This window comes from Ambystoma mexicanum, chromosome 2q (genome assembly GCF_040938575.1).
Source record: "Ambystoma mexicanum isolate Mex_15411 chromosome 2q, UKY_AmexF1_1, whole genome shotgun sequence".
NCBI lineage: Eukaryota > Metazoa > Chordata > Amphibia > Caudata > Ambystomatidae > Ambystoma > Ambystoma mexicanum.
In genome coordinates, this window is record NC_090924.1 from 1,279,377,339 (window position 1) to 1,279,404,589 (window position 27,251).

The 27,251-nt window shown below is 44.4% G+C and overlaps 1 protein-coding gene across 4 annotated transcripts in view; it reads left to right on the top strand.

Moving 5' to 3' along the window:
• LOC138570097 (intraflagellar transport protein 70A) overlaps positions 1–27,251 on the top strand; it is a 694,742-nt gene that overhangs the window by 355,017 nt on the left and 312,474 nt on the right. For all 4 annotated transcript variants that reach the window (XM_069648698.1, XM_069648696.1, XM_069648699.1 and 1 more), the window contains 3 exons: positions 18,719–18,823; positions 22,092–22,220; positions 23,707–23,756. In XM_069648698.1, the coding sequence (XP_069504799.1) occupies positions 18,719–18,823; positions 22,092–22,220; positions 23,707–23,756 (284 nt within the window). The remainder of the gene's footprint in view (positions 1–18,718; positions 18,824–22,091; positions 22,221–23,706; positions 23,757–27,251) is intronic.

The following is a 27,251-nucleotide window of genomic DNA, read 5'->3' on the forward strand; positions in this document are numbered from 1 at the left end:
CCTCTCTCTAAAAGTGGCATCAAGTTATGTCTCGTTTCACCCATTGTGTTCCATAATACCGAGTCCTCACACCCTTCCTCCTCTTCCCTTTCTTTTACATCTTCAATTTCGTCCGTATTTCCCCTGCTCGTAACTTTTTCTTCTACATCTTTTCCAGTGTTTAATGTGGGCATGTTTATTCGTCTTTCCTGCCTGCGACTAGGGAGGTTTCTAAGCCGATATGCATAGGGTGTCTATTCTTCTGTGAAGGGCGCGAGTTTTATTTTGCGTAACGAGCGTGAGGTGGTTGAGCATGTAGGGTGCAATGGGGGAGGGCGTGATGGGGATGGGGATGGTGCGGCTTCATGTGTTTGTCTTTCCACTATTCCTCACTCTCCCTCCTCACTTCTCTCCGGTTCATCCTTTCTCCTACTGATCCATGGTGAGTCTGTGTTGGTTCGAGTGATGTATAGTTTATCTAAACTTTCTCTTTCACTGTTAATTCCTTCTTTCTCCACTCCTTCTTCTTCCTCACTGCAAAAGTCAGTCATAAACGGCAACCCCCACTCGGTCTTTTTCCCCTTAATCGTTACTGTTTGTAAATTAAATCTATTAGGTCCAGTTCTCTTGTTTCTCCTTTATCAACCACTCCCCTTTGTGCTGATGTTGTGGCTACTTCTGTGTTTCTATATACATTCCCCCATTCTCCACTCTCCCTACTCCTATCTTCTCTTTCTCCTTCATTTCTCTCCTCCATCTCCCTACTATTTTCCTCCCTTTTCCTTTTTAATTCCTCCATCACTTCACTTCTCATCTTTTCTAATATTCTTTCATCCTCCTTCTTCCTTTCCCATTTCACCCTTTCTCTTTCTACAATACTCTCTATCATCCTCCCTTCTTCGTATTTCTTAGTTGTTTCTGATAGTAATCTCCTCTTCCACATTGCCATTTCTTTTTCTTTTTCTTCTTCTTCCCTTTTCTTTTCTCGCAGTACTACTCTTGCTACCCTTTCTGCTGCTGCTTTTACCCTTTCGGCTTCTCTCCTTTGCTCCTCCGTTCGTTCCCGTATTTTTTCCAATTCGTTGTTACCTTCTTTCCTTTTCCTCGCTCTCTCTTTCTCCTCACTTTCAAGCTGCTTGATCAATTCATTCTGCTCATCCCTTAATTTTGCTAGTCGTTCCTCCAAAATCTCTTCCTGTTGTCTTAACAGCTCTTCCCCCCTCATTTCACTGTCCCTGGCATTATCCTCATCTGTTTTCTTTACTACCTCCTTCTCTTCTCCTGTTAATGAACCTCGTAATTTTAATAATATCTGTGCAGCTACCCACTCATCATTTCCTATTTCCACAGTCTGGTCTTCTCCAGTCCTCCCCTCCCCTGTTGGCATCTTCCTATGAGCTACATATGGTGGAGGGCTGTATGCCGGGTTCGAGTATCCCTCAGCCGCCCTTAACTGTCCTCTTTCTATTTCTCCTAATTCTCTTAAAGGGTACAACCCCCCTCCCACTGTTTTTACCCCCCTTGCTATGGGTATCTCGTTGCTCGGTTCCTTTTTTATCTCATCTGTTTTATTATTATTTTCTCCTCCCTCTCTTCTGTTCCCCGTGTTCTTTGGGTCCTCACTCCCCTTTTTCCCATCCTCTCCTCCCTCCTTAATCTCTTTTTCTTCCGGTATTTCCCCCATAGTGAACATTCCATTTGGTCCTGGTCTGGACCCCTGGAACATCCTCCATAAGTTAAACACCTCCACATGGTTTGCCAACTTCTTCCCTTTATATGTATTGTGCAGATGGTTTAATAATGAATGTTGGACATATGGATCGAAGCTACCATTAGGCGGCCACGGTGTTAGCATTTTGTTATCCGTCCCCTGGGTCCATTCTATGCTATATTTAATCAGTTTCTCCCTATGGGGTGGCAGTGTTGTGCAGATGTGTTGTAGTGGGGTAGTGAGGGTGTTCCCCCACCCTCCCGATCCTGTCCCGTATGACATAGTAGCGCTCCACTTGTTACCCTTCCCCTATCTAGTAGCAGTTTATCTCACCAGCAGTTTACAAGATACAGCCTTATATTGTTTACCTGGCCCCGTTAGTTTGGGGACTTACGATAGTCCACTAAGAAGATTTATAAAAAAATATAGTATGTTACATTTGTATATTTCCTTCTGTCTTTCTTTCTTTATACAACACCCTTACGGCCCCCTGCGGCCGAGGCGCACGTAGCCCCCTGCGGCTGCGTACCCCTTATGACGTTCTTATACAGTCGTCCTATTTCCACGTGCTCCTCCCCCTTCTACACTTGCCGTGGCCGGCGTTCGTGCGCAGCCACGTTCCCTGTTTCGCCTTTCCCCGATCAACTCATTGCCGTTTATCTCCGTTTCCACTCCCTTACCACAATTCTCTTTCCCCACCACTCCCAGAAAGAAAGATGCCTTATGCTCGGGATATCCTATGAAAGCCCTACTGGTGACGTCACCGATCTCTTCGAGCTACTGATAAGTTCTTCATATATTCTTTAAGTTCAAAATGCACTTTGAATCTACCCCCGTTAACCCTACAGCTGTCTTCCTGTCACTCCTGGAACAAGGTAATCAAATCAATAATATAATCAGACTGCGCACGCTGCGTCGCCTCGCGTGTGATACGCCCCTCGACAGGAGGGCTTAACCAGCCAATTATCTTCCGTATTGGGCAACTACCTAGCTACCGCCTACAGGGAAACGTCATCTACCTATCGAGTTTCTTGCTCGAACAATAGGGATCCTCATCTACTTATTGATCAATAAATGCCAAATCGTAGGAAACCACGCACACCCACACACCCTTACACGTAGTCGCGACCTAGGCCAATCAGTGTCTACGAGCGGCCGCACGTGATGTTTTCGTGCTCCGCCTCCTTCGCGTAACGTAGCCGACTGCCCTTCACTTGTTCGGCTACCATTCATTCCATTTTCAACACTAAATTCTCAAACCTTCGCCGCGCACCTGTGTAACACCTCCCCCCTCCCTCACAATTTCACATTGCTTGTTGTGCGTGGCATGCTCACCAAGTTCTCTTGATGCGGGGCCGCTCGACTGCGTGCACCCCTCCAAGCGGCTCGTCACCTCCCCTTGTCTGGACCACGTCTGGACACTCGCCAACCGCGGGCGGGATACTTCTCAACCGGCTCCCGAGGGCCAATATCCGGATTGCGCTGTCCGGTCTTCTCGCAGCTCCGCGATGGTCCTGTAGTCCTCAGAAGGGGGCGACGGCAGAGGGGGCCGCGCCGCCGGGCCTCCTCGCAACCGGAGTGCCTGGAAAAAGTAAAAAAAAAAAAAAAGGCGGATCTTAAACAGATCTCAGCAGTGCCTCCAACTTGTCGGGGGGAAATTCTGCCGGGGTCGGCCGGGCCGTCCGCAGACCTCCGGGCAGATAGAGATAGAGTATGAGACACACGCAAGAAGCAAGGTGACTCTGCTGTTTATTAAACAAAAACGCCAGGGATAGGTCAAGGAGCGTACGCGTCCGTCCTGACACACACACAATCGTGGGGCTCGGAGGCCCTTTTTACCTTAGTATGACGCGCTACTTGCGTCACGTTAGTAAGTTAGAAAAAAACCTATTGCCACTCTTAATTGGTTGCTCGAGTGGTAGGGTTAGTATAGCATACGTATAGAGAACAATATTAGTGGACGAGGGTTAGTCAGGTGATATATCTGGGTTGTCCCTACAATTAGATACATGAGGATTGTTACATGAAGACTACTGATGATTGGTCAATATTAATGGTGTCAGTGATAAGAGCCCCATGTTCTGATTGGTGCGCCCGTGAGCTTCCCAGCTTGGGACCATCGCTGTTCCCAGCTCTCGGTGTACCTGTCATTTGCAACAATGTTTCACTATGAGTACGTGCAGACAATGTGAGGACTTATTCATGAGCTGGAAGGCCGACTACTCCCACTGTCGCAGATGTCCATTGAGCCTTTTAAGTGTGTCTGCCTGTGTCTTGTACCGAGGGATCCAGACGCCTTCTTTCTCCTGGACTTGGCATCCTGTCAGGTTCGGCTTGGTCAAGTGAGGTGGGACCGTGTTTGAGGCAGAATTCTGCACAATTAATATTGTTTTTCCACTGTGTGCCTGGTTTAATTTGCAGGTGTGATTTTAACGTTGGTGCGCGGCGTGCGAGGTTGCAACATCGTGCCCTTGATCGTCTGCTTTCGGAATGTGGGTTTGCAACATTGCGACCTTGGCTGTCTGTTCTCGCCGGGCTCATTCTGCAGGATCAGCAACCTGACTCTTGTTCTTTTAACGTCCATGGGAGCTCTTGCTTGCGGCCTACTTAGGCCTGGTGTATAGGTGAAACCGTTTGGTGCACAGGCGCTTTAGGTTATAGTATCATATTGTCTTATGACCAGTATCGTGTCTTCGTTATATTTCTCATCATGGTACTTGGGTTTAGGAGAAGCGTAAGCAAGCTCTTTAGATGAGTTCATGATGCGTCTTGCGTTTCTGCATTTTGAGAGCCTATGTGGAAAATAATAAAGATGCACGTCCGTGAGTATGTCTGTCGCCTACGTCATAGCACTGAGTATATTCTTCGTGTGGATTGGTGCGGGAGTGTCCAGTGTGTATATTTACATAGGTGTGCTGACCGTTGGCTAGGTCGTCATGGCATCTCTAACGACGTGTTGGTTTTAGTCTAGTTGATCCGTGCCGCAGGTGTCAGCATGGGCAGGGCGTGCTGCTGGGCAGGCAGATGGACACATCCGTATGTTCCTGTACCAGGGTATTTGGTCGTCTGGTAGATGAGCAAACTCTTCTCGTGGCGGGTGCCTGGGACGTCATCCTTTAGGCCAGGCGCGAGAGGGGAAGGATGGGAGCCTGTTTTTCCATTCTCCCACTTCACACTGCTACACCACTGTAAGGGGCTGGGGCGGGTGCCCCGTTCGTGACTGTTGCGAAAGGGTTTCCTGGTGTGTAGTGCATAGGTTCGTCGTTCTGTGGGTGACCCTGTGCTCTATTGTGTTGAACTTGTCTTTGTTGTACATACCCTTGCTCCTGTTGCCTCTGTTGTCTTCCCATTGGGAGGCCGTATGGGCTCCCTGGGTGGGGGTTACCGTATTGCTCCATATCCTGAAATCCGTTGTTTTGTTTGTTTCTACATTCTCGTGAGAAGTGCCCCCACCTCCCGCAGTTCCAGCAGCTCCCTTGTGCACCTATGGGGCCTTGCCCCCATAACCTCCATTACCACCGTACCCCTGCCCACCTCCTCTGCGACCCCTGTACCCACCTCGTCCCACTCGAGGGGCCCAATCTTGCCACTGCAGACCTCCGTACGGCTCTTGTCCGTTCCACTGTGCTTGTCCCGCTCCTGCCCAATTCGCTGCCATCCTCCCCTGTATTGCTACCAGCCCCTCCTCCTCCTCTTCTCCCTCCCTGTTATGTGGGAGCGCCGCTACTGCTGCAGCGACCTTCACCAGTTTTGTTTGTACTAACTTGGCTTCATCTGCCAATCTTTTTTGTGCTATTTCTTTTTCTTGTTCCTTTATTCTTTTGCAGTGGTGCACTATTATACTCTGTATTCCCGGCCACCCCTTCGCCTCGATCCCTGCAATTTTGTCAAGTGCTTTCTGTACCTCTTTGGGCAGGCCTCTCTTTATTATAAAATAAAATAATGATGTTGACTGGCACCAGGGCGCGCCCGTTTCCGCTCTCCACATCTCCTGTACCCGGAAAATGTAATCCATAGCATCTTCCCCCTCATTCATTGTGCATTGCATAACCGGCTGTAAGTCTGGTGTGTCTGGAAATGTTTCTCTTAATGCGTCCCACACTCGTGCTCGCACTGTTGAATGAGGCACCATCATGACGGTCACAATCTAATGTTACCCCCGGGAACCCAGCTTTTACCCACACTCTATCTGCCTGGTCCCCAACCGCTGATACAAGCAGGCTTTTTACATCCCATACCCCCAGTGGGACCCCAGCTGTGTGCTTCTCAAATGCATATATCCACTTACTCGCCCCTCCGGACAGTGTTGGTAACAACTTTAACAGATTGGCCTTATCCATTTGAGCCCACGGTATGTAGTTTGGTCTCCCTCCTCCCCTGTGTATCAATGGGAGTTGTAACTTCCCCTTTGTCGCTTTGCATGTACTCACCTTCGCTCCCTTCTTTCCTAGTGGAGCCATTCTCCCTAGCCTATTTCTTAATCGTCCTGTCCATTCCTCATCCATTGTTCTCCCCAGATGTGCACCATCCATCCTCCCACTCTCTCCTCCCATTGCCACACTTAATCTCCCACCTTCTTCTTCATCGTCCTCCACATCACACCACAAGTCCTCTCTTGCCCCTGTGACCATAATCTCATCATTCGCATGTTCACTTGTCCCTTCTATTTCTATTATTCGTGTGGGCTCTTCTTGTATTCTGAACAATATTTCCCCCTTCTTCCACCCCTCCTCAATCGTCCTATCATTGTTTTGTGCCCTTGGTGTTTGCTCTAACCGGGCAGCATTAGTCCCACTTTGCTCACAGATATTGTTAATTCTAGATAATTCCTCTCTTGCTAATGAGAGCCTGGAATCTAAGCCCTCTGTCAACTTCTCTATGTCTACTGGGGGTGTACTTATCTGTCCACACTGTCTATGACTTTCATACGGCGGGGGTGCAGTCAGGCCATGTGTTGTTGTAGCTTGAGTGGGGGGGCACATAGGTGGGGTCGCTATACCCTTCTGCGGGCACCGGTTTATTAAGTATTGGGTGCAACCGTGTCACTTCACCTGACTTCTCTTCCTCAGTCATTTCTTTATCGTCTTTGGGTATCATTAATGGGTTATCTGTGGTGGACGGCAAATTGGTCATTGGCTCTTTCTTTTTGACAGGAGGCACTTCTTCAAACAATCGCCAGAGATCTAATATCTCCCTCCTATTGTGGAACTGTTTCCCCTTATATTTCATAAAGATGCAGGTAGCCACCATGTCTAGAACATTTTTGTCAAACGATCCTCCTTGGGCCATATTTGGGGCAGACCTTCTCCCTTTAACTCTGTGACCCACTGATCATGGTATTTTCTAATGCGTTCAGCATACCCAGGTAAACTCTTACAGATATGGGCTAGGGGTGTCGCTGTCCCCATTGTGTGCCTTTGGCTTATGTAACACTATATATATATATATATATATATATCTTTTAAAACCTCGTACTTTTTTAACACCTTGGCAATAAGGGAGTGGGTGTTTGTGTGGCTTATACTGAAAATACCTTAGCGGGCACATACAAGAGCAAACCACCTTTTACACACTACCACTACTTCCAGTACAAATATTCACAAGAACTGCTTAATTTATTGGGTTTACCACCTTATAATGTTTCCTGGTCACACTTACCATGACCACACCATAATCATGCACGTTTCATCATTCACTAAAATCATCATGACACATATAATGCATATACAATGATAGTTAATACCCTATTGATAGTTAACCTTTAATCCTTTTCCTCCCTCCCTAGTTTCCCCCTGTCTTTCTTCATTTGATATGAGGTCCCCTTTTCTCGCAAATCTCTTTTTGTCTTTACTCAGTATTGACCTATTTTTATTTATAGACCCAGAAAGAATGAAAGAAAAGTGTTTACTAATATATTCACTGTGTCTCCCTTTTCTACCAGACACCTTTATATTATTCTCCACGTGTTCATATATTCCCAATACTAGTCAAGATAGCACTATGTGGCGCCGCCTTCTACCCCCTTGCAGAGCTAGGTTCCCGTCTCTTTATCTCTTTTCACCTTTTGATCCTAATGGCCATATGCAAAGAAAAAGGAAAGAAAGTATAGTATTGCTTTTGCTTTTAGTGGTCTCAAAACGTGTCTCCTTTAAATTACCTCCCCTTTTTTTTATATATATATATCCTGCTCCCTTCCCCTACTCCACTTATGATCACTCGCACTTAATACTCACCTGCCCGTCTTGAACCGAGAGTCTCCGAACTGGGTTCGTCCAGGCGGCGCTGCCACATGCTCAACGGCCAGCCCCAGCTCCGGCGAGCGGTACTCAAAGGGGATTTTTAGAAACGGGATCCCGTACCCTTTCTCTAATGAGTGTGCACTTCTAAGTGTACCAGTCGCCGTAGGCGGGTAGCTTTCCGGCGCAGGCATACCGTGCGTCTCCCCTTGCGACCGGAGATTTTCGTGCCAGAGGGGACGGAAGGGATATACCGGGAGATGTAATCACGTCGGGGTCACCACTGAAGGCGAGCTGCCCCAGATATCACGACCCTCCCCGCAATGAGAGGCAATAATGGACTCTCCCACGAATGGGAATAAGGCTAGGACCAAGTGCGGGTGAGCTCAAGGGAAGTTTTATCTAAGTCAAATAGGGCATGCAAAGAACTCTGCAAACTCCGAGAGCGCTCTGTCTGACAATCGCAAAGACAGGAATTTATATTTACAAAAGGTGTCATAGGCACCTACACACTATAGGGGGCACATGTACATGGGGATTGGGTGGCGTCGACTAACTATATGTGCAGCTGTGATGCGTCGCTTCGTGGTTGGTGGACACCGCCGGGTGCCAACGTGGGGTGGGCGGGTCAGCTGGGCTCATCCGGGAGGCGCTGTCCTGTCAGGCGTGGTCAGTGTCATTGATGGACGTCTTTCTTGGCTTTCTGCCCTAGGGGCCATGCACACCCCATTCATTCAATGCTGCAATGTCAGTTGCCCTGTAAATCCTACAATCGGTTATTCTACAGGTTAATACAACACAGGATGGATGCGCATTAGGTGGAGTACTTTGGTGATACATCAATACAGGGTTGCAGTTATCCTGTTGACGAGGTATCATAGGCCACGGGGTCGGGTCTCAGGGCACGGAGTAAGCTGTCCGAGCTTTGGGCCTCGTTAGAAGTAATGACGAATGCTTTTACACAATGTTGGTGCAATATTAGGTGTCTTCTTTTACAAGCGTCATTAATCTGGGGTGAACTGGTGGGTCGTGGGACCTATGAGGGGGCACCTCTGGCCCCCTCATAGGTCCTGGGGGATTTTGCTGCTGGGCTGTAAATAATTCAGGTGGCTGTCCGTGGCCATGTGAGCTGCGGGGGAATCATGAATGCTTGAAGCGGCTCCACCCGAATTTGGGGAGGTGAGGCGGTGTTGCTCAGGCCTTTGCTTTCTCTGGCAGGCTTCAATGGGAAGGGAGGGGAGGTGGCCTTGGATATGCCCGCGATGATAGTCTTCTCGCAAGCTGCAAATTGTATTGAATTGCATTGAAAACGAAGGGATTCGTATAATGTAATAATGTATAATGTATAATGTCTAAAGGGTTACACGACTATAATGTTTGCATCAATACATAGTCATTTCAGAACACGTTAACTATATCAACAGTTCTATTAGTCGGTACAGGGTATTTGCAAGATTAGCAGCTTTAGCATCACATTGTAAACGCGATACGTGAGGTAGCATCAGGGTTGGTGGAGCACGCAGGAGCAACAGACCAATATGCTTGACAGCAGTAATACACGTTAAACTCGTACATTTACATTTGATGGTATTCTATGTATCTCATTAAACAATTTACATGAGCTCGCAATACTGTCGCGCTTGTGTTCCTTTGCACTCTAGCAGCATCGGGGTAGTCATGGCATACGGACTTGATATCACTCTCTTCACATTACCCCTAGCGAAGAATATAGTAGGAGGCCGGGGCACTGAGTGGGTGCACATAACTGAGGGGGTTTGAGTATCGTGACCATGTTGTCACACAATAACACATTCTTCTATTTGTACAGTGTTTGTAGATTTTTGACACGGGGGTCGTGGAGAAGGGATATCATTGTAATGCAATATATGTGTATATATGTATGAACAGTTTCTTGGTGTGGGATTGAGGCTTTTGTTTCATTGAGGACGGTTTACAGTTATTTTCCAAGCCAGCCCCGCTGCCCGGGTCACGCTGAGGATAATGATGCACTGCGGAAGGTGAAAGATACAGTGTTTGCTCTAACACTAGCTCATGGCCGACTGTTAGTGGGAACGGGCTTTCAGCGGATCTGCCAGGGAGCGGAGGCAACAGGGGCAGGCGAGGACTCTCTCAAGGTGGGGGTCGTGCTGCATCGCACATGGAGTCATGTCTTAAGATGGCGTTCTGGTTTTCAAAATGGTTTCCTGGGTCTAACCTAATACAGTATGTTTGGTCCATGTGTCAGCCAGTGGTCCACCCACCACCTGGGCCCTGGTGGCAGGGGGTCCCCTGACGAGCCATAGAGATCACATGGAGGGGACTGCAGGAGAGGGGGGTCTCTGACCTGTCCTCCCATACACTAAAAACGTGGGGAAGGGAGACCTTGGCCATAACATCCTGACTTATTATTTTCTGAACACTTCTTTCTTTTCTTGTGAACATTATCCCCCACTATTTTGTAGCATAGCGATAAGGATTGGCAATCTTTTTTTTTTTTTTAGCATAGGCCCTTTTTATTTGACTAGACTCCCCTTGGACTGTATTCTTATTATTTGATGGTTGTAGCTTGCTCCCATCTTAGATTTAGGTTAAGATTAGGCGTTTATCTCACCCATTTTTACAGTTTAATAAACACCCTTGAACTGTGATCACTTGTCTGTCTTGCTTTAATACCATGCCTTCCTTACAAACCCCATCAGCCAACTCATTCTCTGCACTTTGTCAATCAACATTTGTTGGCCAACCCCCCTTCATATGTGCACCATGGAAAAAGCAGCTTCTCTCACTCCTGCGCCCTCGTCTCTGGAATTCTCTCCCTGTTAGTTTGAGAAGCATTGATTGTTTAATGCTGTTTTGGAAAATTCTTTAAACTCATCTTTTTGTAGAACTCCTTCCTGTTGTTCTTTTTCTTATATTATGCCCAAGTCAATGGGTGAGAAACAGAATGTTTCATCACTACACACGGCCCACCAATACAAAGCAGGAAGCACAATGCCCCACCACACAAACTACAACTAAACAGTCTCGAGGATGTTCGCTCCACGGAAATCAAAGAATCAGTCACGACAGAAGGATACGAACATCTGAATACACACGCTCACCAAGACGGACCCACTAGGACAACACTTCAACATGACCGCAACCCTGAACCACTCAAAGCCTTAACTGACCAGGGTCACACTAGATTACCTAAGAATAGATATCACCCACCCAGTCCCACACCTGAAGATTAGGTTCAGACGCACCCACCAATCCATAGTATACTCAATAGGATACAGCTGGACCAGCGCAACACCACCAAATTGAGCCGGCCACCAGGAACCAGCAACATCCGAGCCTACAGCAACATCCGAACCCACAAGTATACAACTCTAACGGAATCGTAAGTACCTGAACCTGGATACAGACCCCACTAACCCAATCCTCAATCTTCTGCTTACTTAAACCCACACAAAACCACACAACCATCTCTCTCCCAGCAATCCGCACGCACTTTACCACACTGCATCAACCGCACATAAACTTCACCCACAGCACTCGAGGCCTTCATCCGATCCGATACTAGCACCAAAGCCCAGCACTCGGTGTCAACCGAGCTGAAGCTGCCAACAGCACACCACATCTCCCACTCTCCTTCTCCCCTCCTCCCGACTAACTCTACCCCCACCCTTCCTGTTTACAGATTCGCCAGAGCGCCTGGGGACCAATTCCGTTGGTGACGGTGCGCTATACAAGTACCGATAACATAACATAACATGCGGAACAAAAATAAGATTAGTGCCCATGTTCAGTTCACTATGCTCCGACTTTGCACGTTACAATTAAACCAACTCCTCAATCCATTTCTTACCTCGTCCCCTCTTCCTGAGGTCAAAGAACTCTGGATATGACATCTGAAGGCAAAGTACACGTTAGACAAGATTGGATTGGATCCCGACAACAGGCCTGCTTTGGATCATCCTATAGCATTTTGCCTGTACTTTATATGGGTTTGACGCTATTTTTGGAGGGCATGTACCCAAGCTTCCTAGTTTTCTTGCTAGGTCGGACAGATATATGTTGAAAAGGAGAGGTGCAACTGTGCATCCTTGTTTGACTCCTATGGAGTTCGCTATTGGGCGTGACGGAGTACCTTTCTTGTCTAATCTGACCACTATTGTTCGTGTAGAGAGTTTTGCAAAGTATATCAGGACAGGGCAACATCCAAGAGTTTCGAGTTTTAACCAGAATATCTGCCTAGGGACTAAGTCAAATGCAGACATGAAGTCCACAAATAACGTCTATAAACCATGGCCACCCTTATGAAGTGTATTATTAGTATTCACATCAATGGCTCTAAGATTATGTATTGTGAATGAGCCTTGTCGGAATCCTGTCTGAAACTTATCCAAGATTTGATTAGATTCTACCCACTCTTGTAGGCGGTCCCAGATAAAGGAAGCAAACAACTTCCCAGAGATATCTAGCATAGCTAGCAAGCAGTAATTCTCAGGGAGCACCCGGTTGACTTTCTTGAAGACAGGAATTAAGATATACATCAGCCATGAGGTTTGCCTTCACTCATCACTTCCCTAAATAATATTTCTAATATTCTTGCCCAGTGTTCTGGTGCGTGTTTCAAGACTACAGCAGCTAACCCATCTGGTGTTTTAGATACTTTGAGTTTCTTCATCTTACCCACAATATCTTCCTGGCTAATCTCAGAGCGGCCCTCTCACCAATTCTTAACTTCTGAATTAGTGGGCTGCATTGGGATGAAGTCTATGTGTTGAATCCACTGTACCCCGCTCACAGGGTTGATGATTATGTCAAGGACATTACTCCTGGCTGCCCCCAGAGCTTGCCATATCCTTCTAGAATATCCAAAATTAAAAAAATTAGCCATCTTTTACCATGCTTCATGCTTTAAGGCGTACCGCCACCATTTGATCCAGTTTCGGTATTGATTTTTGATGATTCTAATTTGCGTGCGGGCACTTGGGGTGGAATTCGTACCCTTTACCTTATGAATTTCACATCTCATTTCCCTCTTCTGATCCCAGATTCTTTTGTCATAATGGCGGCAGTTATTTGTCTCCAAAACTGCAAGTATTTTGTATCCATACAGCTTGGCGAGTGAGGGATGCAAACAACCCCTCAATTTCATTCGCTGTCATAAATTCAAGTTCTGATAACCCAGGGTCTGCAGCCAGCACCTGTTCATTGACTTTCTGTACATTATTCTCTGTCCAGCTAACGCGGTTGCCAGCATGGAAAACACGCAGCTCGCCAGAGATCGATTAGGTATTGACTGTTACATTCAAGGCAATTTCTACAGTTACAATGGCATGATCACTCCTCTCATTAGGCTGTACGTTCATGTTAACAATATGCTGCATTAAGGGAGGGCTAGTAAATAGGTAGTAGTCTAAAGTTGCACGTTTCCCACCCTCCCTCCCCCCGACCAAAATGCACCTGCCACTGGCTACCCGCATCCATTCAGAAAAAACAACGGCCAAGGCTTTCAGAATATCCTCAGTATGCAGTCCCCTGGAGGGTCGTAAACACAACAGCCAATAGCCGAGTTTCTTTACCCCCCCCCAGTTTAATTTTGATGTCTGCCGCCAGGATGAGGTCTTTGCAATTAGTGTGCACATACCCAAGAAGTTTCAGAGGTTGTCTAACTACAACCAGCAGGCCACCGTATGGGCGTCCACGGGACCCCTTCTTGCACACACCTGTCCAATGTCAAAACCATCCAAATGATAGTCCTTTAACATCCATGTCTCCTGTAATATAAAGATGTGATTTGCAGCTAGCGACTCCTCTGATTCACTGTTTCCCAAGAGGTGAGTAAACCCCCTGGTGTTCCAAGCAGAGATAGAAATCGTTCATTGGTCTTTTGTTGTTATGGTGCTAACCATCTCAGGACTCTCTGTATTTCGACAATATTAGCCTCTCCCTCCAGTCCCCTCTCTGCATTCTGCTTTGAAGCTGGGTTGTTAAGGGGTAGTCTAATCCCTTGTACCGGCAAATCTTGCTCACGGGCAGAAGGATCCACATCCAGCTCAGGACCTAACTTGCACAATTGATGCTCGTATTTGTGAATCAGTATGATGGAGTCGGTGACTTTGCAGCGAATTCGGGACACATTCGGATTAGGACACTTGAGTGTCTCCAAAAGTCAAGATCCTCCGTGACAAGGTAAAAGTGGGATTTAATGTATAATGTTCAAAAATATTGAATGACTATCCCATTTAGTTCTCTGTCGTTGGGCTAGTCGTTTTACTGTGAAGCTAGTTGCCTCTGGATCGATTTTCCAAGTTGCTTGAACGGGATTAGGAGCTGATGCCTCAAGTAGCCTACCCTTGATATTTTTCTTTGTTCTATCCGGGGTGGAGCAATTGTTTTGTCTGCTCTCTCAAAAAATCTGCTTTTCCAGGTTTTCTGCTTCGGTTATCATCTCAACGTCAGAGTCATTATTGACTGATGACTTATCCCGTGGTAACAACCAGCTCGACAGAGTGCCCAATCTCTTGCCTGCTCTTCTCTTCCTACGAGCACATTTCTTTCATACTTTTTTAGATTTCTTCACTGCGTTATTATCTACAGCAACAATTGTAGAGCATTTTCAAATTGTTGGCCAGGCTTTGCTTTCTGATTGCCTTACGGTCTTGACGCTTTCCCCTGTGTGTCGTATATGACAGCGGAGACTGGGGAATTTCTTCTCCGTCGCCGTTCCCCGCCCCCGAAGATATCACATTCCCGTTGTGTAAGCAATCCTCGCTTGCCTTGGTTTGTCCCGTGCCAATCTCATTCGGGACTCTATCAGGAAGGCCAGCAATTATGGAATAGGCCACAAGGTGAGCTACCGGCAGAGCAGTCCAAACAAGCTCCACTGCAGCCCCACTCAGATTGTCATTCGTTTGCCCAAATAATCTAAGTAAAATCATCATTGCAAATTGCAGCGTGGTAAGGCATGATTGAATATCAGTGAGTTGATTTACTTGGGCAGTGTATATTGATAGTGTTAGAGTAGAGTCTAGGTCTGGGCCTAAATTAGGTGAATTTCACAACCTGGTTGAATAATCTTCTCTTTTTGAGCAGTGTTATTATCTGTAGCCATGACAATTTGGATCGGCAAGTGTGTTTGCCTGTTACCCATCATATTTCCTTGGAGGGAATAACAGAGTTCCAATAAAAGACTCATCTTTGGATTTTCAGGAGTCGTCGTCACTGGAACTCTGTTTCGATAAAGTCTATTACAAGGTCCTCTGACATAGAGGTGAAGACAGAAGGCTCCAAGGAGGATACAATCTTTTCTCGCTGCCGAACTCAGTGGCACATTTGGAGTGACACTGCTGTGTACAAGGCCCCTGCAGCTGAGACACTGGTACCCAGGAACTTGCTTAATGAACCCTTTAAGTGTACTCTACAACCCATCCTGGCTGGGAAGAGGAGAAAAGGATTTGCCTTACTCCTGAGACCCTCATCAAGCTCTCCCAGCAACCACAGAACCAAGAAAGAGACCTCTGGCTCTCCCTCTATATCTGAACCTCTGATATGAAATTATCCCACAAAATATTTTGTCATTTGTTTCTTTACATTGTCTTCAATGTGTGTGGGTTATGGGACGTCCGCCTTTCCTATTATAGAAGGGAATGGCACTGAGCCACGTGGTCGATCAGAGACATACAGCGGAAAACATTACAGCCTGGTCCTACCCAAGGGCACTGATGGCCCTTTTAGGATGGCAGTCTCTGAAACTTACCTTTCGCAGTCTGTCAACCCAACACCCCACCTCCCCCCTCCTATTTCCTTTTCTTCCCTTTCTTCTCCACCTACATTCACTCTTCTGACAGCTTATTATTGTCTGTCCACACTCTACCTTTAAGCCTAGCAGTCCCAGAATGAATATTCAGAGTTTGCCCACACTTAGTCCAGTGGATTTGAAACATATGACAATCTACCTTTTTCTTTTTTTCTCCAACCCTGCGCTATGGTCCTCCATAAATGGATGTACAAGCACCCAAGCTACCACAAAACTTCCCCATCTGCATCCTCCTTTCCCTTTGTCTGTGGCAACTTTCCCCTTCCTCTCCTCTTCCCACTGCTCCTTTTCCCTCCACAGACTAAGGCCTGGATACACCATATTTCAGACAAGCCTAGGCACTATGAGGCAGCGTGCTTTCGCTCAGAATGAAGCCTTTGTATAAAGTCTTAGTAACACAACAATTATGCAGTACAGATCTAGGTCGCCATTGAAGCCATTTACGATTCTGGCTATCTCTCCTGGGCTTTTTACAAAGTGTTCCTCGTCTCTTTGTAAATCACTTGATGTTGGAAATTCCTTTTCTAAAATGCATTAATTTGTATTCACACTTTCAAGTTTGAAAAGGCATACAATCTTTTACACCGTTGTGTGCTATGGAAGCATGTGATTGAGAAAACGTCTTTTCCCTTTTGGAGAAGGCAGACAAATTCAAGACAATCTAAATCTGTAATTATCCCTTGTGCTGGTTTTAGCCTCATCGGTTCGATTTTTTAAAAAAACTTTATTTATTCTTGGCAGACACGGGTAAACAGTTTCAATTGAGTCTTCATTTTAATTGGAGCGCACATTAAGGATCAACCCTGGCCTGCGGTACTTAAAGCGAGCATGCTCGTCCTATTTGCATATAATTTCATAGAGCTCAGCGTTTAAAGGGTTAAACGGCAGGCTTGGTATAGCACTACCCTGGTAGGGACGCCAGCTCTCTACCATATGGGTCAGAATGTTCGACGGTGCAAGAGTGGGTTGGTGTGATGAGAATATTCTGGCCCATATCCGAAATATGTTGATGTTTTCGCCACGGCTACTTTATCCGTTTGCACTTAAACTATGCAGTTTTCACTGCGGTGGTTTCCGGAGATTTCTTTTCTAATTGTTTTACTTGATTTGGGGGGTTCCCCCAGGCCCAACCCCACCTAACGCACCCCCCACCCTGCAACCCACCAATCCCCTACCCTAAGCACACAACATGAAAACGACAGCAGTGAAAAATGCACGTTTAAAATGTAAATGTGTAAAATGGCCGCAGCGAAAACACGGCATCCACACATTGTTCAGTCGCTTAGGCAGATGGTAGAAAACTGCAACTGGGAACCAAGAGGACGGGCTGGGGAACATTTACATAACAAGTATTCGTGAGAGGTGATGCTTTAACCTCCCTATTTCCTTGCCTGCGATTATATTGTTAGTTATGGCTACCGCCTTTCGGTGTACCTCTGTTTTTGTACAATATGTTCTATTTCGGGGAGAGGTGGAGAATCTGGTAAGCAGTTGCACATTGTATCCGTGCACTATGTTTCTTTGATAGCCTAACATCACATCATGTCTTTTCTTTTTTTTACGTCAGACCAATCATTAATTACACGTCATGACAGGAAGGCCTACATTCTCAAGATCGTGATGAAAGAAATCCAGGTCCATGATGTGATGCGCCGATATTCGTAGTTTTGTGTGTATAACAGGGTTTGGTGATTCTCTAGACCTGATTAGGGGACCAGTCGAAGAGATGGGATTGGGGTTAAGTTGCACATGTTTTTATAATGGTATTTAGTGTGTTGGATGAGGGAAACCGGGGAATGGGGCTGCAGCTGACTCAGGTGAGATGGAGTATCTTGTTGAGCAGAAGCTATGATGATGGAAATCTCAAGATCCCTGTGGGCAGTGAAGGCCAGTGCAAGACTCTGGAGGCCTACATTGTATGCCTTTCATGCGGGTGCTGCTTCTAGTTTAGCTGGTTATGCCGTATCCGTACCCACGTGTGGATGGTACCCGACTATATGAACTCCACCCAGGTTTTAGGTGGATGTAGGACGCCCACCACCACCTCTGCTCTTGACAGAATACAATGTGGCTAGTTTTCACGCTTGAGCATGTTAATGGCTCCGATTTGTAACCATTCCTTCATCATCCTTGCTTGTGAAATATTGTATGGCAGCTACTAGGATTGCTGGCTATTTGTTTTGTGCCAGTGAAGACTAAAGGCCAGGGTTTATGCCCGGCCATTGTGCCACCACTAAAAAGCAAGTGGTCCTTCAAATAGACCCGTCCATTGCATAAGGGGAATGCTACATTTTCAGAATACTAACTTGAGAACCACGAATGGAATTGTGAATGTGGTCGTGCATTTCATTTCATTGAGCTGCAATGCCTAGGAAACACGTTTACTCAGCAGTGTTGGCCTCTTTTGTTGTCTTCTCTCCATGGGGGCTGATCCCTGCTCCACAAACATCCTTTCTTAGCTCGCAGGGGCTGTAACCAGGCTCAGCAGTTGCAGCCAACCTCACATCTGATGTGTGGAATGCTCTCTCTGGGATGCCTGGCTAACATTGCGCGACAGAGCCCATAGGCACGTTGTAAAACGATCAGATTTTATACCATTTGTTTAACTTTTAACTCTAATAAACCCGTAAACATATGCTTCAGATTAAACATGCAGATGCTTCAAACGCCAACTAGGCCAATCCCATTTGCTGTGACCACACTGGCGTGCGACCTGTGCATGGACGTCTGTGTGGTAATAACACTCCGCGGTAAGTAGATGCGCAAGTACTAGTTTCTCATTATCTATTTACCAGGATCCATACACACGTTTCTGGACCCTAGATACTTGAATACATCATACATGGGATGTATACAGATCGCTTTTCACTAAAAACTGAACTACAATTGTCTCCGTTTTCTACTTGCATTTGACACGTGTGCCAAGTCATAACCGTTTCAGTGCCGGACAATCTTAATTTTGTATCTGTCTTTTCTTTGTAGATTTGTCCTATAACATTGCCCTCTGTTACTACAGCATGAAACAGTATGCGCCTGCATTAAAGCACATTGCAGATATAATTGAGCGAGGAATCCGAGAACACCCAGGTAGGCCTTTGAGCTCTACATATCTGCGTGCAGCTATAGTATTTTATTATATTTTGCATTTCGTTGGAGAACAATGGAGACATGTACGATAATGGGGTTGAAAAAAGATTTTGTGAAGGCCTGAAATGAGTATTTGACTGACACTGCCATATATTGCTACTATTTGACCATAAGATGGCAACAGCTCGAAAATGGTGCAAGTACCTTGACATAGGATGACAGCGCCTTGCAAATACCTATCTAATACCTACACAAAAGCCCAACATGTCACCTTTGCTAATGTTTTTTTTTTTTTACAAGAACGTCAATGCAAGTTGCACATAGGACACACATACTGCTTAAAGATCCAGTGGCTGAAGGCACACTTGGTGAAGACATGTTTTATTACACGAGAAGCACATTTACAACTGAAATTAAGCCACTAACTCTCACAGGACGGTTTTGAAATAACACTGCCCGTATCTATACAGCACCCAGTTTGATGTTACTGCTTGATAGAGCTAGCTGAAGGAGATTTTAGAAGGATTTGTTTTGGATGGGGAGTGGCAGGTATTCATGGGAATTGCATAGGGATTCGCATGGCGATGGGCAATCAGTGGGTACATAAACAGCTAAATAACATGTCCAACCTACCTGTGTGTCCTTCCTCACACCCGATATCCCTGTCTGCACTCCAGAGCAGTCGTTTCAGTTTATTGGTGGCAGCTAAATGTGATTGCCATTAACGGAAAGCTAAGGGTGAGGATATAAGGAACAATCCAAAAGGTTTTAAATGTTTCAGGTAAGGGATCGGTTATAGGGAGGTTGCTGTTGGACCTATACTACATTTGGAGAATGAGATGGTCGATGTATGTAGGTATGTAGCCATGTGATTTTTGTAAAGCGCAGCCCAGGTCTGGAAGCAACGTAGCACTGTACATAGCATAGGGGACACAAGTGGGGTTACAGGTAGGGTGCAGGAGCAGCAGAAGAGCTTCAATGGGGGTTACCAGTGACTTTGAAGAGGCGTGGCTTCAGTGCTTGGCAGTGGCAGAATGTTGCAGTATTTCTTTCAGGCATTCTAAATAGCACTCGCTTGCCCCTAAACAGGAAAGCATTTTAAAAGTCGTAATTTCATCAACCTTGGACCCCACAACGCTTTTTATTTATACAGTTCTCTCCATGACTAAGCCTTGAATCGCACACAACATTGTGGAAATCAGGATATAATATTGTAACTGGTGGATTTTGTTTGTGAGGCCATATGCTGGTAGACTAAAGGATAGACTTGAATCTTGAGGTTTGTGCGCTAACAGGGGATGTGTGCATGGGGCACAGAGGAGTATATGGGGAACCCGCCATTAAGAATGTCAAAAATGAGAGGTGAGGCTGTTTTTAATTTTAATATTCAGTTTTGCTGTTCATTTAAGATTAAATGCATGTTTCAAGAAAAGTCTTACGAACGAAAAAACAGAGATATGTATTCTGACTACATATGACTAGGCCCTTATCTGGCATGCAGCCAGCGAGGGATGCACACCGGTGCGTGCAGCCCTCTTGTGAGCCAGAAGGAGGTGGCTAGTGCAGGTAAAGTGTGTTGGGGGTATAGACCTCACGTGGGACTAGGTAAGGAGGGAGGGTTGCAGGAGACCTTGCGAGTGTCTAGGGGAGAAAACGCTAGCCGTGAATTCAAGGGGAAGCTCCATCGGCGAAGCAGTGATGGGTGACCATGCAGAAGGGGTCCTGGAAGCTGCAGTATTGTGAGCGCATGGGGTGGACCCCGGAAAAAGAAAAATTGAGGAGGCGGCATGAAGGGAGGTGGCATTAAGTGGTGAAAGACCAGCCAGTTTTTGCAGTGCTGAATTCAGTGGGTGGTACAGGCAGCATGTTAACCGTGTAGAACTATGTAAACAGTCTCTCTGCAGACATAGATATACATAGTCTACCTCATAGGCTTTCTGTGTTTCATTTGGCTTGGTAAAGTAGTTCAGAGCAGCTGTTCCTGCCATTTTAAGAAATACACATGGCTAGTATATAACTTGCCGTCCATACGTTCTTTTCCGCGTGTCAACTCGTGCTTGGGAATTTCCCCAGTTACAGGCATAAAGGGACCGTGAGGTAAGACTAAATGCACATTACTACCCATAGGAGCACCGTATTCTCCGCCCTTTCAGGGGTATAAACACATAGGAAATAGAGGGGTGGCCTTCGGAGAGGACCTCACTCGGACCTCGCAGCCAAGTCCCCCACGGTTATTGATGTCCTAGATGTCTGCTTCAGTTCTGTCCTATGGAAGGAAGGCTTCCCAATACTAGTTATTTGGTGAGTAACTTTTTATATTTTTGAAATGTCAAGTTGTGAAAGCCGTGTTCAGTCGGTTTCAATCTGTGGCGTAGTCAGTATCCAAACTTTCCAAGGTCACTGCCACTCTGCCTTCCTTCCTATTGCTTTACCTCTTTTCCTGCATGAAGCAAAAGCTAGACCCTCTAGTGTTCCCTGGCTCTTTCGTAGGTAGGGTATTCTCTAAATCAGAAATGGACGCATAGTGTATTTCTGAATACAGCATGCTTTACCACTCTGCACTGGTGAGTTTGGAAACCCATAGCTGAACAGACTGAACTTCCTTTTGCTCCACACCAATGCATTACATGATGCGGCATTACCTCATTTCCCCAATGGGATCCAATGGAACTCCAAAAAGGTGAATAACTCCAGGCTCTGTATGACTCTAAATCATGTGAACCCTTTCCATTACTGCATCTTTAATGCATGCAGACACGGTATCAGGGGTACATATTGGCAACCTCATAATGAGGCTCAAGATGGTGTTTTTCCAGTTAATAAATCTGTTATGTATGATTTTTCTTTTATTTTCATCACTTCATTTTGGCTAGATTTATTTTGGAATTGTGTGCTTACACATTTCAAATACATGTGGGGAGTTGTTGGCTAAACACATGCAGTGTACATGCATACTCCTAGCACCTGGCACGTATAGCTTACAATTATGTCCTTATTTAAGTGAAAACCTTAGGATCTGCCTGAGAATTTAAATATAGGCGTTCAGTGAAATTATGGCGAAAATATATTCCTGGAACCAATTGTCTGATTGCTTCCAGCATACATTGTCAGCAGTAGCTCGAGCACTTTCCATTTTTAAGTTTACGGCCTTGGCAATCACTCATTATAATTACAGTAAGAGATTTGAAGAAAGCCTGTAAGTGAATCTTTATTGTGTTCTGGTAAGGTGTAATACCACTATATTTAATGGCTGTCCTTTTCTCTGCAGAGCTAAGCGTTGGCATGACAACCGAAGGCATTGATGTTCGGAGTGTTGGAAATACACTGGTTCTTCATGAAACAGCACTTATTGAAGCGTTTAACCTTAAAGCAGCTATTGAGTATCAGCTGAAGAACTGTGAGTTGAACACTGCCTCCCATAATAACGGTCATCAGATTTCTACAGATGATACCATTCTGCAGCGATCCAGTGTTTTTAATGGGTTCTCCGGGAGACCTGCCAATGGGGTTCTGTTGAAGTGTGTAGTCAGGGGGTTGTACTTTGCAACGAGCAAATTGAAACTTACACTGAGGAACTGGTTGCACCCACAGTGTGACTATTTCACCTCTCTTTCTCCTACTTAAATCAAACTTGTTGTCGGTAGTGATGGGAAGTGATCACCATAGGGTTGAGTTTGTGGGGAAGAGTTGAGACTTCACATGTTTGTTACAATCAATTGGTAAATCCTCAAAAGCACTTGCGCAAGCAAATGCAGAGACCACATTATGTTTGTTAGTTTAACATTTGGCTGAATCTAAATGTCTATACTTTGAATGGGGATATTTACATTTCGAGCTTGAATTGTTATTCTTTTATTCAGAGAAAGAATACACAGTAGCAGTGTGAACAGCCCATCTACACTTTCCATCCTATAACCCTGGCGTAGAGGAAGTCCTCTAGTCTCCTGCATGGTTGTATTTTTCAGCCTAGGACGTGTTGATGCAGAAAACTCCAAACCATGCAGTCTACACCTGTGTTTTTGAGATTCAATAAGAATGATAGTTGCAGTGGCATATAATTCCTGCATCCAATTAATATCAGTTGTTAAGACTATACAGAGCACACTAAAAAGGAGAGTTCAGAAAACACTAATTTTGAAGCATGCGCTTTGACTGTTATGCATGGTAGGCACACGTCCATGCATATTTGTTCTCTAGCAGCTCAGGCATAAAACTACATACGAAACATGTAAGAAATGACTTTCCAAATTGATACCTGAAAGCAACATACACAATTATATCCACAATTTAAATGAACTACAGTTATTATTGATGTGAAATATGGCCAACCTATCCACAAATTGTAATTAAAGCCATTTTCAGGACCAATAGAGTGGGATTTGTGCAAACATTTACTGGATAAAAAAGATACAGGACAGTCAAGTGCTGTGGGAAACCATCTGATCCGAATACTGTGAACTGAATCCTCCCAAGACCGCTCAGTGTAGTGAATAAGACTACTGATACAATTGGTACAAGAATTAGTCAAGTACATGTGACAGCATGAAAAGCCTTATACCATTCCATTGCTTCATTTTTGCTTCGTTAAGCACGCTCCTTAGAAACATTACAGACTCCCGTTTTCTTTAATTGAGTTATTCACATTTGAAGATCAGTGAAATTGTTGAGCACCAATGTCACGTCCAATGTATTTTATTACTGCCATTGCCCAGATGGTTCTGTGCCTTCTTTGCATGCATTTATTTAAATATTTGTATGGGTTAACTGGGCATGTCCTCTTTTTTGTGGACACGAATGTTTTTTTCTGTTCTTTAGGTAGAGCCCAGTGAGCCCAGACCAGAATGTACATTTCGTATTTAACGTGATGTGTTTCCTATTACTAGATGAAGCATCTCAAGAGGCCCTAACAGATATGCCACCTCGGTCAGAAGAGGTAAGACCATTTCCTGATGAAGGCTGTAGGTATTCAGACTATTAGGATTAACAGATGGAAGCAATCGAACAACCAAAGAGCTTATTTATTTCAGAGTCAAATACTGAGCTTTAAATGGAAAACTATTGTCTTTTTTTATGCGTCTGTACAACTTTGTTGTGTTTTTGAGCAGATTCCCTTAATACATGTAAGAGGTTACATGTCCTTCATGGCACAGCTAAAATGAACCAAATACTTCAATTTCAAGCATTCTTTTTATTACAGTTTTTCTTTAGTGCCACGGACTGGAATTGTTGTCCCCCTTTTTCCAGTGTGTTATAATATTCCATATAAACCACTCTTGTCCTCTTGAAATCACTTCACCAGAAAATACATAGCATTCAGATCCTTAATAAATAATAAAACAACGCTGGGGTCAAATGTTTTAACAAGCTTTAAGTGGAAAAAGACAGACATTAAATGAAAACCTGACATGCTGATGATTAAGGAAATGCAATTCAACTTTACAGTTCCTTGGGAAACTTTAGCCATAAAACTGTGGTAGCAACTAAAACACATGAGAAATAAGAATGATCTTTCTAATTTTATGTATCTTTTGGATTGAAGTACTTTAATTTCATTCGATTTGTTTTATTTATACCTCAAAACCAGGCAGCATAAACTCCATCTTTGCACAAGACTTAAATAACAGCAAGGCATGCAATAGGAGCTAAGGGATGAGCAGTAAAAGTATGTATTTAAAGCTTTGAGAAAGGAAGTTAAAGAATTGATGGTACGGATTGTCAGAGGCAGAGCTTTCTACAAGCGAAGGCTTGTTTTACAAGTAGTCTTGGGAATTTCTGTAGGCCATGTTTTGAAAGAAAAGTTCTGTTGGGTTTGTAGGATTAAGGAAGGATTGTGCAGCTTTAAAAAGTCACTGGGTTTGTTCTCAGCTACAGAAATTTGTTTGTGTAAGAACAATCTCTTAGCTTAAAAAAAGCCTTTTCTTTCATTAATCCTGGGGGCTATGCACACATCAGCAAAGTGTCAGGGGATTGGGATTATTCCACTTCTTTTCTTTCCTTCAAGAATCAGTTTAAGGGGGGGCCGGGAGATGAGGTGAAAACCAAGAAGAGGAAGTTTTATAAATTTGTATTACTTTTAACAGAGATATTGTATGACAAGTCGCATGTAATATAGATTGATTAAGATTCTTCTATATCAAGTATGGGGAGGTCTGAGAGTAGCTCTGTGAGTTGAAAAAAATATGTTATTACTTTTGGCAAGGGTTGTCCCTAATGCTTTGGCAGAATTCATTTTGGCTTGTGCTTTGTGGCGGAACAGAAGAAGGATGCGCACCCTCATTTTCCCTCTCGACAAAAGTTTTAATAAACCTAAGAATAAATGCCTTTTTTCCCCTATTCTTCAGGATTCCCCTATCTAACAAAACTAGCTAAGGTGCTAGTCAGTCAGTGAGAATCCAAACAGAATCTGTCCAACGTGCAAAGTGACCTATTCTAACCCTCTAACAACCAAAACCAGGAGAATGACTCCCTTCTCCTGAAGACTTGTTTTTCTCACAACATTCAGTTCACAAAACTATCTCCAAGTAGTTCCTGGTGACTGTTTTTATCAATTCATACAGTTCTGTTACAGGGTTGTTCAAGTTCTGATTCTTCTCTCTTATGTGACTTTTCTCTGTTTCTTTCTTCTTTTCTTAACATATTTTACATGTAGTTATCCTTCTATTTTCCCATGGTAACTTTATCCAATATTTAGGGCCCTCCCCTTTGCTTCTATGATCTGGCCTTATTCTCATTTACCTTCTCTTCAGGCTTTTTTCATCTATGATATATCTCTTCTCGGATTAGACCTTTTTTGTATGACTTAATCTCAGTATGAACATTCTGGTGTTGAGGTTTGTTCTCTCAAGGGGGTCAGGATTTTCTCCTTAACAGAGATAAGTATGAGCTGTCCAGTAATGAGTCTCATTTACTTATTTAAACATCAATGGTTTATCTTGACTGGGATGAGTAGGAGTGCTCCAGTAATGACTCTTTCACTTCATTCAATATTCATGGTTTCACTTCATTCAATGTTCATGGTTTCTCTCGATTGGGACGAGTATGAGCATTCCAGTAATGATTCTCTGTCCCCCTCCCGGGTCTCCCGTTTTCCACATTACCTGGTGTGTTCAAGGACATCCTCACTGGGTATATCATTGGCTTCGCTGATATCCCAACATCTAAAGAAGATACGTTTATTTTAAACCTTTGACCCAATTAGTTTACACCACGTATTGTGTTCTTATCAGGTTCTAGTATCCCTTAGTTGCAAACTCTGGATCACTGTCTGACAACTATACATCATTTATTGAATGTGCCTTTAAAAGTTGGAGGGCACTGTCCCCTTAATCGCATGGTGTTTTTGTCTGACTCTGTATTTCTTACTTGTATAAACGCCCTGCTGTCTCCTAAGCGCCATGCTAATTTTATGCACGTCTCATGGGAACCATTGCACCTTCTATCCTCTGAAGAAGGTCTATCATTTGCGTGCATTACAGACCGAAACATGCGTATGTTGGGAATTATATACAGCATAGAAAACTGTGTGTCAAGAAAATTATGAATCATATACAGCATACAATTCAGAATGTTAAGAAAATTGAGAAGAAAATGTGTATGTTTTGTATTAATTTCTTATTGAGCATAAATAATAACTTATATGTAGCACACCATAGTAGTTTGGGGGGGGTATAAGGAAGTCCTATATGAATTATTGAAAAACATGTTATGATGTTTGTTTTGTCGCATTTGCACTCTCATAAGTGTAAGGATCCATGTATTGCCGAATCGGAAATCGGTTGTTAAAATGTTTCTATTTTTAATATTAAAATGTCTGAAAATACATTTCTATGGGCTTACGAATAAGAGTGATCTGTAACTTCTAGTTGGCAAGGAAGATGTTCCCACAAGTATAGAAGTATAAGTGCATTGAAAAGTCAGCCATGAATATTTCAGAACCTTCATCCCAAGCTGGTAAATCGAAATCCTATATGAACAGAAGGACTTTGAAAATTATATCAAGCCCTCCCCACCGCCAACCTGGTGTTTTCACCCATTTAATTGTATAATTGCTGGGAACAAGAATAGGTAAAACAGCCCAGCAATCAATTAGGCAGATCTCTTTTATAAATGGTATACCAAGTTAATAATCCAAAGTAAACTCTGTGCCAGGTGTGGCATTCCGCACCGCAGACCTGGTATTAATAAGTGCTTCTTTTAACTGAGAAGTAGATGGACCAACGTGAGGTTCTTGAATAGGAGTCGCCATAGACTCATCCGTCTTCAGGAGCATCATCCTGAGAGGAAGGAATGATTGGAAATTTAGTGCAGAGCCTATCTCGTCCGACCACGGGACGGACAATGAATGAACTATGTGCAACTATTACAGCAACAGAGACAAAATATTGAAGAAAAAAACGAATACCAAAATAATTCAAATATAAGCAAGTAC